Source organism: Primulina tabacum, chromosome 5 (genome assembly GCF_025594145.1).
Source record: "Primulina tabacum isolate GXHZ01 chromosome 5, ASM2559414v2, whole genome shotgun sequence".
Lineage (NCBI taxonomy): Eukaryota > Viridiplantae > Streptophyta > Magnoliopsida > Lamiales > Gesneriaceae > Primulina > Primulina tabacum.
Genome location: NC_134554.1, coordinates 3,274,820 through 3,290,067, shown reverse-complemented (window position 1 = coordinate 3,290,067; position 15,248 = coordinate 3,274,820). Strand labels below are relative to the sequence as shown.

The following is a 15,248-nucleotide window of genomic DNA, read 5'->3' as shown; positions in this document are numbered from 1 at the left end:
ATGAAAATAAATAATAAATCGAAATAAACGTTAATATTATCATATTATTATTAGTCATTGCGTCGATTTGTGTTGAGAATTGTAGTCGGAAAGGAAATGAAAAAGAGATCGACGGAGAGGATTTAGGTTGAGTCGACTGATGAGAATGAATTACGTGTTTAAAATAAATGTATATGTAATCGAATTTAATGATGTGTATACACTTAAAATACAAAAACATTTAAATAAATTGACTTATAAATCTTTTTTTAAAATACTTCAGAATGCTACCCTTTCCCTGAATGTCCCCTGATTGGGTTTACCCATTTTCAACGCGCATGACTTAGATTCTAGCAGCAGCCAGTTGGGAACTTTTTTGTGGTACAGATTTGGGGTTGGGGGTTGAAATTCATGTAATACACAAACTTTCAACTCATGAAAAGTGGTATTTAAATACGTAATTGGTTTCGTGAATTTATTCAGAAATTTATTATTATCTCCACTCTCAAGTGATCGCCGTAATTAACACATGGCTGCCACTGCAAACGGAGAATGCCTTGGATGGGCCGCCAGAGATACCTCCGGATTCCTATCTCCTTACGATTTCAACCGCAGGTATATGTATATATGTATGTTTCTGATCAAAGATTTCTTGATTTTTGGCATGGGTAGTAAATTAACATGTTCTGAATTAAATTTCCGGTTTTTTTTTCAATTGGGTCTTTACTGTTCTTAGCCATTGATTTGTTCCATCGCTGTTTCTTTCGGATTTTTTTTGGTTTCGACGATCCCAGTAAAGAGTTAGCCACTCAAGTTTGATACACCATGAATGAAACTTAAGTTTGATATATAATCGAGTTCGGTACTAATCATATTTATTTACATGTTGCATAGCAATGAAAAGTTGTCTTCCGTCTAAATACGAATTTGTTTTAGTTATCTTGTAAATAATACTAATTTTAGTTTTATTTTTAATGGGAAAACGATAATAATTATTATTTAGTTAACTTTTGATTTTATCAAGTCCTATCCCAGAAGTAGGCTGGTTTGATGTTTTTTATGTGTGAATAATTAAAGCATTTCCGAGTTTTCTAACTGTTTGAGATTTTATAGTACATGTTGTGCATTTCCTAATTTGATGTTTTTAATGTGAATAAAACATTTGACAAGTACACATAAATATATTAAAACTCTGATCTTTTCTAACAAAAGAATTTGTTTGGACCCCTGATTTATGTTCGATAATTTGGCATTCGAAACAAATAGTATTCGAGCAGGTCTATTGGAAGTGATGATGTTGCAATTAGCATAATGTACTGTGGGGTATGTTATGCTGATGTTATCTGGTCCAGAAACAAACATGGAACTTCAAAGTGTCCTTTAGTTCCTGGGTATGTATTTTCGTTTAAAAGCTTAATTATCAAATTAGCCAATGCTCTATTTCTAACTACAAAATAAACAATTCTGAGCCATTTGCAAGAACTCTGTTTAATTTGATAGGCACGAGATATCCGGTGTAGTACGAGAGGTTGGTACCAATGTTGAACGCTTTAAAGTGGGAGACCATGTTGGAGTTGGGACATTTGTTAATTCTTGCAGAGAGTGTGAGTTTTGTGATTATCACAGAGAAAATCTTTGCTCAAAGGGTGTCCATACTTTTGATGGGGTTGATTCCGATGGTACCAACTACCATAACCAAAGGGGGCTATTCTAGCTATATTGTAGTTCACGAAAGGTGGTTGTTAACTTGTTTTTCCTCGAAGAATGTAAACATGGAAAGTAAATATTAACTTGGTTTGTTTTTGTTCTTTTTCTAGGTATTACTTCAATGTACCTGAAAAATATCCTCTAGAATTAGCAGCACCATTGCTTTGTGCTGGAATAACAGTTTACACCCCCATGTTGAGGCATGGCATGAATCAACCAGGCAAATCTTTGGGGATTATAGGCCTCGGTGGACTTGGCCACCTGGCCGTAAAGTTTGGTAAGGCATTTGGATTAAAAGTACGGTATTTAGCACGAGTGTTTCCAAGAAAGAAGAGTCTTTGAACGTTCTTGGAGCAGACGATTTTGTTATTTCTTCTGATGAAAAGGTAATGGCGGTGAGATTTACTACAGTACCCCCTTTGAAGCAATCTATTAGACTAACTATAAGTCATAAATATTTGAACTGGAGATGTTTGTTGAAAGTGAATGCCGAGTTTTGAAATCCTGATGATGGATTGATGCAGGCTTTGACTAAGTCATTGAACTTCATTATAAACACAGCATCTGGTGATATCTCCTTCGATTCATTTCTGCCATTGTTGAAGACGAGTGGTGTACTTGTGTTGGTGGGATTTCCAAGTGAAGTGAAATTTAGTCCTGTGCACCTCGCTCCAGGTAGATGTTGATGCAAATAATATGACTATTCTTCATGAGAAAATTATGATTACGCGCTCAGCCCCTGCTATATGTTGTTTTTGAAAATATTTTATGCTTTAGATGTGGTAGAAAATTGATAATTCTTATATGTTTCAATACAAAGTGCATGAATAGTGTAGATAAAAATTCAGTATTTTGGAAGGAGAAGAAGGTAAAAAAACAGCATTAATTAAATTAAAGCTTTGTCAGAGTCTTACATTGATTTAAAACAAATGATACATCGTAGCTGCGAGGAGCATTTCAGGAAGTGTAACAGGTGGAACCAAGCAAACACAAGAAATGCTGAATTTCTGTGCTTCCCACAAAATTTACCCTCAAATAGAATTGATACCGATTCAATACGTGAACGAGGCCTTGGAGAGGCTGATAAAGAAGGATGTGAAGTATCGTTTTGTGATCGACATTGCTAATTCACTAAAGTGAAGTGGAAGAGGTGGAGTGGAAGAGGGCTTTTCTGTCGGTGTTTTATGTTTTATATAGAGGAATAAGCATGTGTTCAATATGGTCAAAGAAGAATGAATATTATGGGTATTCATACTTGTTGTTTATATATCTTTATTTTTCATGAAACAAAATGGCTTGAGTTGCATGTCGTGGAGTTGTAAGAATGAGTAAATCTGAAATGGAATAAAAATGTTTTTTGATTGCGTTATGCTGATGATCTAGCAGCCTAGCTATGGAATGGGCCTTATTTTCAGTTTCTTCATTGGAAACCTGGTATGCGTTAGTTTGTTTCTTTTTCTGATAGAAAAGGTTTGTGTAATATTTCTATATGATATTAGGCCCGTTTCGATAAAAGAATCTGATCTTTTAAAAGAAAAGTAGAAGCTCCAAAGCCATAATTTTTTGCTCTCTTATTCATAATTACTAACAATATTTTTTAAAACAAACATACTGAATATAAACCATTTTTGTAATAAAAATAAATGCCATGAAAGTATTTTTGAATATTAGATAATTTCTCTACCGATAAACATATCATTGAAAACTTAATTAACCAAAATCCAAAATTGATGGACTAAAAAAATCCTTTTTTCGAGACATAATATAATTGTTTTGATTGTGTGAAATAACCAAGTTTAATTCGAGTCGGTGTCCAATAAGAATCCCGAATACTCTAAATGGATACTTACATAATGCATTTTGGATTCCACAGAATGGAATAGGCGTGGAAATCAAGGGTTGGATCAAACCATAGGAAGAATTGTTGCACTCTTTCACCTTTCCCATGGACGAATACATTTGTGTACGTGAAGTGTGTATGGATTGCCTGTTGAGTTCCCCATAAATTCAATATCTATCTTGTCTGGCTGCTTACCTTCTGATATCAACTGCAATCAATACGGTGAAATTTAAAATACAACTGATATCATCTAGTATGGATTGCATGAATCTTACATAATAAGTGGACACAGTGCCCGCAGCATTTCCGGGGACGAGCTTGATTTTCATGTCAATTTTCCCGAATAAGAACTCTTTCTTGGACTCGAAGCCTGACCCGGAAACATCGTCGAGAGACAGCGTGAGCAACTCGCCATCTTTGAGTATTGGAACATGATTAATACCCCACGTAGCAACGAAGTGTCGATGAAAGGTACCGTTTCCCATTACTATAGATTGAGTACTGTCACAATTTCACGGGAACCAATATTACGCGCCTATTCTTGTTCGTAGATATATTTTAAATTCATCTATTCAAATACAACGTAGAAACAGTGAGGGAGGCACATACATACAACTAGAAGACAAGAATCTGCTAATTAATATCCATCCTTCCATAAAAAATTCAAATTATTCATTTAACTTTCTTAAAAAATTATATTTTAAGAGTTGTGATTTGGCCCAAGTTAGAAGATTAGGGATCCTTAGGCCATCTCCAAAACACCAAAATGGTGCAGCTTTTCTTCATCCAACGGGAGCTGCGCTATTTCGCCAAAACAGCGCAGGTTGTTTCTTTTTCTTTTTCTTTTTTTTTTGATTTTTTTATTTGTATTTATTTTAAATATTTGTATTAAAAATTATAAATATTATTTAAATAATAGTATAATATTTATTTTATTATTTAAATAATTAAATATTTAATTATATAAATTTAAAAATAATAATTGTTGATTTTTAAAATATTTATTTATGTTAATTATTATTAATTAAGGATTAATTTGATTTAATGATTTATAATAAATATAATTTTATATAAATACAAATGTTTAATTATATTATAAACTTAAACATTATTATTTAAATTTATTAATAATAAAATCTAAGTTATATATATATATATATATATGAGTTAATTATGGCTTCTCTTCTCTTCGTTTTTACTTCATATATATATTGTACATTAAAAGTGATTAAATTTTATGCCGTGACAAAAGGGAGTATATATTTATTTTATAATTACCCAATTACATTTAACAAAAGTGTACTTGGATGCCAGCACAACCTCGTTTCATGATTGGATAATTACTAACCGATTAAAATAAAGATTATAGGAATATCAAACGGAATCGGGTTAGATAACGATTTAAGACATCATTATGTTTGGATTAATGTTTAGTATACCTCAATGATATTGCTCAAACCTTCAACATCAAGCCTGGACTCGGAGAAAATTAAGTATACCTGAAATTTAACTTTACATAAAATAACCAAAGGCTTTAATTTCAAATAAGTAACGGTAAAAAACGATTAGGAGAAAAATAAAAACCCTAAGATGGATTCTTCATTCACCCTCTTCAGTAATGAGACCTTGAAGATAAAAATGGCAAAAAATGATGAAAGCCGAATGTGGGAGGGATTTCTTTGAATGGGAAGAGTAGGGGAGATCTCTTGGTGGCATGGTAATGGTTGGTTGCTTTCTACAGAGACAACTGAAGAAAAGAAGGCAACACAAGAAAAGAAGGTAATTGTTGTGTAATTTCAAGGACTCCCAGTTTATTTTTTTAGTATAAATTCAATAATGCTAAAAATGATTTCCATCAAAAAATAATACGCGTGAGTGTATATATATACGTATATTGTAGCAAATGACAGCCACTCCTTTTCATATCCACCACAGCCACTGTTCTCATCCATTGCTCCTGGATTTTTCTGCCTTGTACGTACGTATCATTTCGAGTTACCTCACTTGAATTAAAAATTTTTCTGATTTTTGCGGTGAGTTGCATTTTCACTGTTTTCAGAGCTCAGTGGAAATTCATTAAGTGTCGGTGATTACACTCTAGTAAAAAAAAAAACTAAAATCGAAAAAAGAAAATGAAATTTAGTGTATTACAAACCGTTAATTGACCGATAATTGGATCAAAAATAAAAAATATGCAAGTTATCCAACTAAAAAACATAATTTCCCCAAACTGATTTATAAAAACATTGGGTAAATTTCGAACACGCTATATGTGGGTTATTAAAATTAATTAAGTGAATTTATCTTCAAAAAATTATATAATTAAGAGCAACGGGAATGATACACTCAGGACATTAACATGTACGAGATGGACACGATTAAATTTATATATCAGACACTTTTTTAACACAATAAAACTTTAATCTTAATTTTGTCAACAGAAGGCCGCAATAAACTGTTTTTTTCTCGACCGGATCTGATTTTTAAAATAGTTTGGTGCTTGCAATTAGTACAAACAAACTTGGTTTAAGTAGGGCACTTTAGCTAATTGTACTGTCGGTACATTAGCCCCGCAGTGATCATTTATTGCCGACAAGCGTAAGAAAGAATGCCATCCTTTGTATCATTTGACACACTGCCATAGGGGTCCTCACTCTTTGAAATGCATCCTATAGGCACTTATTCTTTCATTGAAGGTATCATATTTGAGGACGTCGAATTAATTTCCGAAATTCTCTTTCACTAATAGCAAATCTGTCACGGGGATTTATTCACAAAAACTTGGACCTCTAAAAATTGACTTGTCCTCTGTACATAAATAGGAGGTGGTGATAGAAGTTATACAGAGAACCTCCAAATGTACATTTTGAAGGGAAATTTTTTATATATATGTCTACAAACTTATACAATTTTAGATTTTAGTTCATTAAGTTCTTAAGGCTTGATTTTGGTATACTAACTTCAAATGTTTAGTTATTTTGGTCCGATTTGGATCTACCTATGGGACAAGTAAGTAATTTTCGATGTCACGTAAACATATTTTGATATAGTGTCAACATTTTTCGGGGTCGCGTAAGCAATAAGACAAAATAGGACTATAGTTGGAAAAAAAATAAAGTTAAATGCACGAAAACTAAACTTAGAAAATTTAGTGTATCGTAACTAAAAATAGGAAAAGTTAATAATCAAAAATTTATTTTCCCTGTTTTAAAACGTATATCTTCTGGCTCAGTCTTTTTTTATATATTCTGTCGGGACTCAGGCTTTTTAAGCCAAGCCAAAAAGATCGATTTCAATGATCATATTCCAATAAATTCATAATTGGCCCTCCCTTAATTCGTCGTTATTAGGAACCACCAAAAATGTTTTTTACTCTCTATATTTTCTGATGCAAACATACTCAGGTGACAAGGATACAAAGCAGATATTTATTAACTAAAAATAAATTCCACATTCAGGGCCAGGGCCATCAGGAAACCTCGACTTATCCCAGCAATAATCATATATCTTGTAACTCTTTTGTATTCTCTGCATTCTAACGTGGTTTCCAACGTCCAATTCCATATTTAGCCACGTTTTCGACGAAAAATCGGCCGAATCACAAGAAAGAAATATTGTTTCTCTGAGACCAAACGCAGGCATCCGCGGAAAAATTGGAGTAGGAAGCAGTACTGGATGGGGATGAATCGAACTCAAGAGTTCCAGCACCGCCACCCTCCGTAGATAACTAAAAAATGTTATTTCCTCAATTGTTTTTTTTTTTTTTAAAATAGTTAATGTAATAAAGGAGAGAATTTATTTATCAATTAATTTAAGCTACAAAATATTTAATTTCATGAGTTCGTACAGAAGTATACTTGATTAGCTATACCAATCTATAAGACCAACTCAACTACCAAGGATAAGGTGGGGTTTGATATATTGAATGTCGATTGATTACGCTCAACGTCGGCCGTTTATGATTACAACTCATGATTTTTGTGCAGAGGAAATTTTATTATAAATAAAAATATTTATACAAATCTATCTATACATATGGTAAAAGTGTGAATCAAAGTCAAAGTTTTTCTATTGTGTATTGTCAACTTTGTCCTTAGTTTGTACACACAGTAAAAATTTAGTGAGGATGTTTTTGTCAAATCAGTTATTATGATAAGGACAAAATTGTCAAACTACATTTTTGTTAGATAATGATCAAGTTGCCAAAAAAGCTGAAACTTTAAAATTCTTTGATTTTTATTTTCTTGTAGATGAATTGAACAAACTTTTTTTACAAAAAATATTAATTTGAAAAGATTGAAATACCAAAATATATTGGTTTTATTTGCTTATAGATGAAATGAAAAAGAATTTTTTCACAAAAAACTTAATTTGTAGATTTTTTCACAAAAAAGTTAATTTGTAGAAGATTAAAATAACAAAATTCTTTTGTTTTATTTTCTTGTAAATAAAGTGAAAATATTTTTTACACAAAAACTTAGTTTATATAACGATATGATGTTAAATATATTTTATTTTACGTTCATTAAGATTAATTAATTTAAAATGAAGAATTAAACTAATGAAGCCAAATAATTAAACTAATATTTTTCACAAAATATTAAATTGAATATGATTTTTTTATTTTGTAAATCTATAATCTTTTGAATGAGTTATATATGCAAGAAGTTTCTCAGAAAAAAAAAATTAATATATACAAATTTAATACTTCCAATAATATAGTATGAAATATAAAAAAATATATGTTATCGTAATTTTGAATTTTTGTATTTAAATAACATATTGCATAAATATGTTATATCATTAAGAGTTGAACACTTTTTGATAAATATAATAAAATATTAATTAAATCATATTTTGTCAGTTGTCTAGAAAATAGAGTAACCAAAATTCATTGATTTTATTTGCTTGTAGATTAATTAAGTTAAAATATTTACAAAAAATAAATATAAATATAATTTGTAGAATACTGAAATAACAAAATGCTTTGGTTTTATTTGCTTGATGAAACAAACTTTTTTTTTCTACAAAACACTTAATTTGTGTGGAGATTTGTAGAGGCATCAAATAGAGAAGAATATACATTTCTTCTCATAAGATTTGCTAATGAAGATGGCAAGAATATTGTTTTTCACAGAAAAGGAAAAACTGATGACAAAAAAAAAAATCGTGAAAGCAATATAAATTGAAAATATAAAAGATGAAAACATTTGACGCAATAATTTAATTTAAGGTTTAGAATATATTATCTATATTATATTTTTATTTTTCATAAATCAATAACACGTTGTAAAATAAGTGGTCAACATTATGTATTATACTTTATTCTTCTCTCAAATTTAATTTTAATAACTATTGTGATATCAATTTTATATTATATTTTCTCCAATGTCTAATTTATACAAAATTATAATATTTATTACTACTATGTTTTTCAACCATTATTAATTTATTTAGATTGCGCTTGGATAAATTGATTTCAAATTTATGGATTAGAATTATAATTTTATTGTTAACAATGAAATAATATATCAAATACATTACTTATTTACATATTATTATTTATATAAAGTAGAATAAATTTCAAATAACATTATTATTGGGTGGACTTGAAAAATATCATAATTAACATGAAATACTATTATATAAACATGAAATGAGTGGATTTGAAGTTTATGATGTTACTTCTCTAAATAACAAAAATACATTTGAATGTATTGAAATCCATGGATTTTGAAATCCTTCCATTCAAGAATAACCTTAGATTTATAACACATAAAATTTTTAAACAAATATCTTTTGCTCTCATTTTATAATACATGTAGTACAAATTATATTACATTGAATTTCCTACGGATAATGCTAAAGGTACCACCAATATATCGTACTGCGATATTTACAACAATTATATAGTGAGATTTTGTTATTATCTAATGAGATTTTATATTTAATTTATCATGAGATTTTGATAAATGAAATTTCTGTATTGATTTTTTTGAATTATAATAATTATTGTACAAATTTGGTTGCACATGTAGCATTACTCATTTTCTATCGACTAATATAGCATAATCATTAATATATAATTTTTTGTAAATTAATCTCTTTTGATCTCATTTTTTTAACAACAATTATTGATAATAGAAATGTATTTTCACGTGCGTCGCACGTGTCTTTGCCTAGTCTATTAAAAAAAGATATAAATTATTATTATCGTTCCTAGCTACTTTTCCACCCTATCTAGCTTCACCACCTGATATGCAAATACAAAATCAAAATAAACAAATTGATTCGGAAGTAATCGAAACTTATTTTGGAAAACCACCCTATTGCACATCAGCACTTCATTACATTCAAATGAGCTCAAAACTCAAATTTATCTTTAGTATAATAATTATATTGATACAATTTTGATATATTGTCCTCCAATCGTACCACTGAAGTGACACTATAATTTTAATATGTTTTATTACGGACACAAAAGTGTGCACGGTTAATAGACAATGTATCAAAATTATATATGAATACAAACGTATGTATCCAAAAAAATACATCCTTTATAGATTCAAGGAAATTCCATATAAAATTTCCAAAAGTTACTTCATCTTTTCAACTTAATATCATAGACTTTTTTTCAATTTTATTGCATTACAAAAATACCTTGTGTTTTGTCGTCCGCCTCGAGCCGCAGATAGCTTTAGAGGTGCGATAATATCCGCCTGCAAAAATTTAAGATTCTGGACTCAGACACTAATGTAACAACATTAGATTATATTTAACATTAACTAAAATAAGTATTTTTGTGCTTCCGTAGTACATATCATCAAACTTAGTTATTACTTCCGGAGTTGGTTGGTTCTTGAAATTATACAAGAGAGAAGATGAAGCCAAGTGGTTGCCTTTCAATGGATACTCCACTCCTCCCCAATATTTATATTTTATTTCATAAATAAATTTACTATATGTATATATATATATACATATATGATATTTGAATGTATGATTTTGTTGGGAGGCAAATTGCAGCCATTCCTTTACAACAATGGGCCACCGTGCATGTGCTTAAGGGAATTATGTGTGTGCATCCTTTCTACTGTAATGTTTCAAATTCGACCACTGTACTCATTGTAACAAGACAGGTCTTTATGTCCTCATTCACATGCACCTTAGGAAACTTCTCACAGGGGGTTACCCATCTCAAAATGTCCCCACACTCATCCCAAAATTGCCCCAAGTCAAGCACGCTTAACTTTGGAATTCTTATGTGATGAGCTACCGAAAAAATATGATTCTTATTGATATGAGTAGGCAGTAGTACATATCAAATCTTTTAAGTCTTCTTCAACTGCACAGTTTCATACCTGAACAGTTTCGGAATCTCTCTCTTTTCGGTGTAAGATCGGTTCATTCATGTTCTCTCTCCCTATAAACCTGCTAGGAGCCGCTCATTGTCCATGCAACCTCGTGGTACCGACGATCACATCCACCCTCTTCGGTCCCGGGCCTCACAGGTACCATCGATATCACAAATATTGATCCATAATTTATTTTGTTTTCTAATGCATCATGATTTACATTTAAAAAAAAAAAAACCAACCCATGAAAAAATCTTTAAATGTGGTGTCGGTGTACGGAGATTTGACGAGTAAAAAAAGATTTCAAAAAGATAAAAAGAAGACCACATGATTTCAAGGTGCATTTGTTAACTCTTTCCTCTCAAATTAATTTCATCGCGTTTCAATTCTTGTTATGAAATTAAATATAATGTAAACTATCTTCTATATTCAGATAATATGAACATTTCACTAAAGGGACTAAATTTTTACTATCCCTTGTCCATTGCATCCTTCCAAATGGGAGTTAGTGCTTGTGTACAATTTTGTGTCTGCGTGAGTATATATATATATATATATTTAATCGATTAGTTCCTTTATTAATGTCGTGTGATATTCTTAAACGGTTAATTAGAAGTATAATAATACAATTATTATTTTCAGGAGTTTTTATAATAATGTAAAAGCTTCCATGGAAGTGTAGAACAAATTAAATCTCTCTCTGATTATTTTTTTAAAAAAAATATATGCATATATTCCACAACTCTACCATAAATTAATTTACCAGTAACCCTACTTTGCACGGTACATGGATGCCATGTATCCAAAGGAACGTAGATTACATGCATCTTCCGTTTATGCATGCGATAATAATGAATTTGTGTGTTTACGGTACGGGGTCAATAACTTTGTTTCCGTTTTTCACTCAATGATTATTTTGTCAAAAAATAGCTATTTTTTATTCACTTTTTACGACACATTTGGTCATACAAAATTACTATATTATTATTATTATTATTATTATTATTATTATTATTGGTGTGTTACTTTCTATCTACATATGCATATTAATTGGGCTAGTGTATTTGCGTCGTGTTTGACTGCTGGGCTTTGAAGAATTTTTTTCCTGAAATTCGGTCACCGACGAAACAAGAGGAATAGAGGATACAATTTGGTTATATTTCCTCAATTTTTTATGAAAAAATCGATTAATTCGGTTTAAATTGGATTTAGAACAATTCGGTTCAATCAATTTGGCTTCAACATGTAGCAGGCAGAAGCCGGGGAACTGTGTTTGTACAAGTGTAAGTCTGGGCCTCGGAACGAGATTCATTTCATTACAATAATGTATTTCGAAAAATCTCAAACAGAGTAGAACTCCAATTCCAAAGCATGATAAAAATAAATATCCACACAAAATAATCAAACATGTATGAATACATAATATTTTGTTATTTCCTGATGTAACCCAACTTGCTTCAAAAATAGTTTTCTAACATCATCAACCGATGGATCACGGTATCATCGAGTGCATTCAAGTGCCAGTATTCCCTTTGGCACCGCTGAGTATTTCAAGCAATGTAGTAAAATTTTTACTCGAACTCCCCCAAGATTCCACAGCATCTTTGGCTTTTTCTTTCAATTTGTTCACATTTTTCCTTATTGCCTCCCCTGCCTCACCGGACAATATACTCTCCAGAGCATTGATCGTTTCGCTTTTAGTGAATACTCCTCCTTTTACTCTCAAACCAATCTTCCAAGAATCCTCGATCATTCTACTATTCAACTTCTGATCTCCGAAAAATGGCCTGCAGATCACCGGAACGCCATTGCAGACACTTTCCAGGATCGAGTTCCATCCGCAATGCGTCACAAAGACTCCAACAGAACTATGTGCGAGAACTTGTAACTGAGGAGCCCACGAGACCATCTTCCCGAATTCCCGGGTACGTTCTTGAAACCCTTCAGGCAGGAGTTTCATTGCCTGATGTTTAAGTGACCAAAGAAATGGAAGTTTACAGGTTTCCAGGGCTTCGGCCAATGCCACCAGTTCATTTCCAGGTGGAACGGCTACCGATCCAAAACTGATGTACACTACTGATTTTGGATCCTTTTGACGTTCCAGCCAGGATATGCATTCATTTTCTTGATCTGTGACTGAACTGGGCGGTGTAGGAGATGAAAGAATTAAAGGGCCGACGTTGAGAAACTGCTGGAGTTTTGATTTGAGGTCTTTCGCGATTATGGGGTCGAATTCTTCGAAAGAATTCAGCACGACTGCGGTGGATTTTGGTAGTTTTTCTACCATTTTGTAAATTGTTACTGCCAGTGATGTTGGATTTTGGGTGTGGAAAACCTCAGGGGGAACGTCACTGAAGTTTACCACTGACATTCCTGGGATAAATGATAGCTTCTGTTCCGCAGTGGCGCCTGTTTGTTTGCCACAGGAATTACAACAATTAATTAAATGTTTATATTATTCAGGACAAAAAAATTTGTATACTATTACGAGGAAATTGTTAACTCGATATATTCATTTTTACTTCTTTAGTATTCCAATAATGCCATATAATAAATGCCTAAATTAACGATGGAGTGTTATCTTTCAACTTAAAATATGGAGTATTATTGCTGGGTAGAACTTAAACTAATAATGGAACATTATTGCTGCCATTATGGGTAGACAGATGACGTGAAAATCTTTAAATGGTTGAAAACCGAATATCTTCAAATATGTGAAGAAAGGTGGTGCTACGTAAATATATTTTCAACCAAAACTTAACAAGACAATTCACCCATCGTTGTCTTCCAATCTTTGAGAAAAACAACTAGAAAATTTTGAGTCAACTTATATTTTTTTCTGCTCTAATAGAGAGAGAGGCAAACTGTCGATCCACTTAAATTTCGCATGTCTCGTATTTCTTATTTATATATTTTTCTCCACTAATATATATCAAGGAGACTGACTATATGCAGCAATCAATTCATGTAGCCGCCTCATTCGTATCCAAAAAGATAAGGATTGGTGCAAACTAGTTGGTTATCTCACCAAAATATAGGAACAAAAACAAAACTAAGTTATATGACATGATTTAGGTACCTTTGTGTTCCACAGCATCTTGAATCAAATCTGTGTACAAATGTGTCGAAAGTGAGCATGATGCAGAGGTCCAAAACGCCACCCAAGGCACTCCTCTCTTCTCCGCCAAATTGCAACCAAACCACAGAAACGCATCGGTCAACAGGCAGCTTATTTTAAAGCCAGTCTCCGCTTCCGCTTCCTCAATGGCCTTCTCATAGTTCATAGGCGATGCATTAAGGAATAGTTGCAGTTCCTCGAAATGAGTCCCCGAGAAGCCCTCAGGCGTGCCGTCCCAAACTTCGTAAGCTCGAATGTTGTCGAACGTCCCCGACACATATGTGGAGAATATCTTCTCGTTAGAGGAAGATGAGTTGAAAAAGGAAAACTGGACCCCCGACGTCGAGGCTGCTAGCTTCTGTACTAGGCTGAGTAGAGGGGTGGCGTGGGTGCCAAAAGGGAAGGCAAGAACACCAATATGTGAGTGCATTACCATGTTTAATTATGACTTAAATTGATTAAAATCTTGGAGAAAGTAAGAAATATTGGAATTTGAGACGCGGAATTAAAATATATAGATCTTGTTATTGAGTGTGGGGGTTGTCACGAGGTACTAGCTTGGGAGTCCTTGGAGATTTTAAAATCTTGGGCTTCAAAGCTTGTGACCACGCCAACTACTTTTCCAACCAAACTTTGATTTTGTCGTTATATGAAGAAAAACTGATAAGGGTATAAAGGCTAGCATAGGACGTGTCAAATATATATGAAATCAACAATCAAGAATTTTAGAAAATATTAGGAACGAAATAATATTTTTAATATTTACATTATAAAAACTGGAGAAAATTTTTTTTATCATGATCAACCCACTCACAAATAATAATTCTCTTGTCGAGGAGTGGAAATTTTGATGATTAATGGGCGGGGGGAAATATTTTTTCATAGAAATGACAGGAAAAAAATTTCGACCTATTTACGTAACATTCATAATTAATGCGGTGTAACTTCATTTAACTTTTCATGATCAATATATATGATAAATGTATATTGATAATACACATATTATTACACAAATAAAAATGTTTTATAGAAGATTTCTTCTCAAAATAATATATTAGTATAGTGTGTCGCGTTCTAATCAAATCAAATTAATTAAACGTAAAAACAACTTATGAACCCCTTGTTAGTGAATAGTGATTATATCGGATGCAATATACCCCAAAAAATTCATTCTATCACATGATTGCAAACATAAAACCCTTTTAACTTCATTTTGGTATTGATATGATGATATCTAATATTATCTGCA

At 31.8% G+C, this 15,248-nt stretch overlaps 1 protein-coding gene and 1 pseudogene across 1 annotated transcript; one reads left to right on the top strand and one right to left on the bottom strand.

Annotated features, from left to right (window-relative positions):
• The first annotated feature begins 360 nt into the window (after nt 1–360).
• Nucleotides 361–3,070, top strand: LOC142545551 (putative cinnamyl alcohol dehydrogenase 1; annotated as a pseudogene).
• A 9,101-nt stretch (nt 3,071–12,171) lies between these two features.
• LOC142545550 (anthocyanidin 3-O-glucosyltransferase-like) lies at nt 12,172–14,583 on the bottom strand. The gene is made up of 2 exons (XM_075652799.1): nt 13,961–14,583; nt 12,172–13,290 (listed from the first exon to the last, which is right to left on the bottom strand). Exons 1-2 carry the CDS (start codon nt 14,433–14,435, stop codon nt 12,395–12,397), a joined length of 1,371 nt encoding a protein of 456 aa, XP_075508914.1. The 5' UTR covers nt 14,436–14,583; the 3' UTR covers nt 12,172–12,394.
• Between the last annotated feature and the right edge of the window lie 665 nt (nt 14,584–15,248).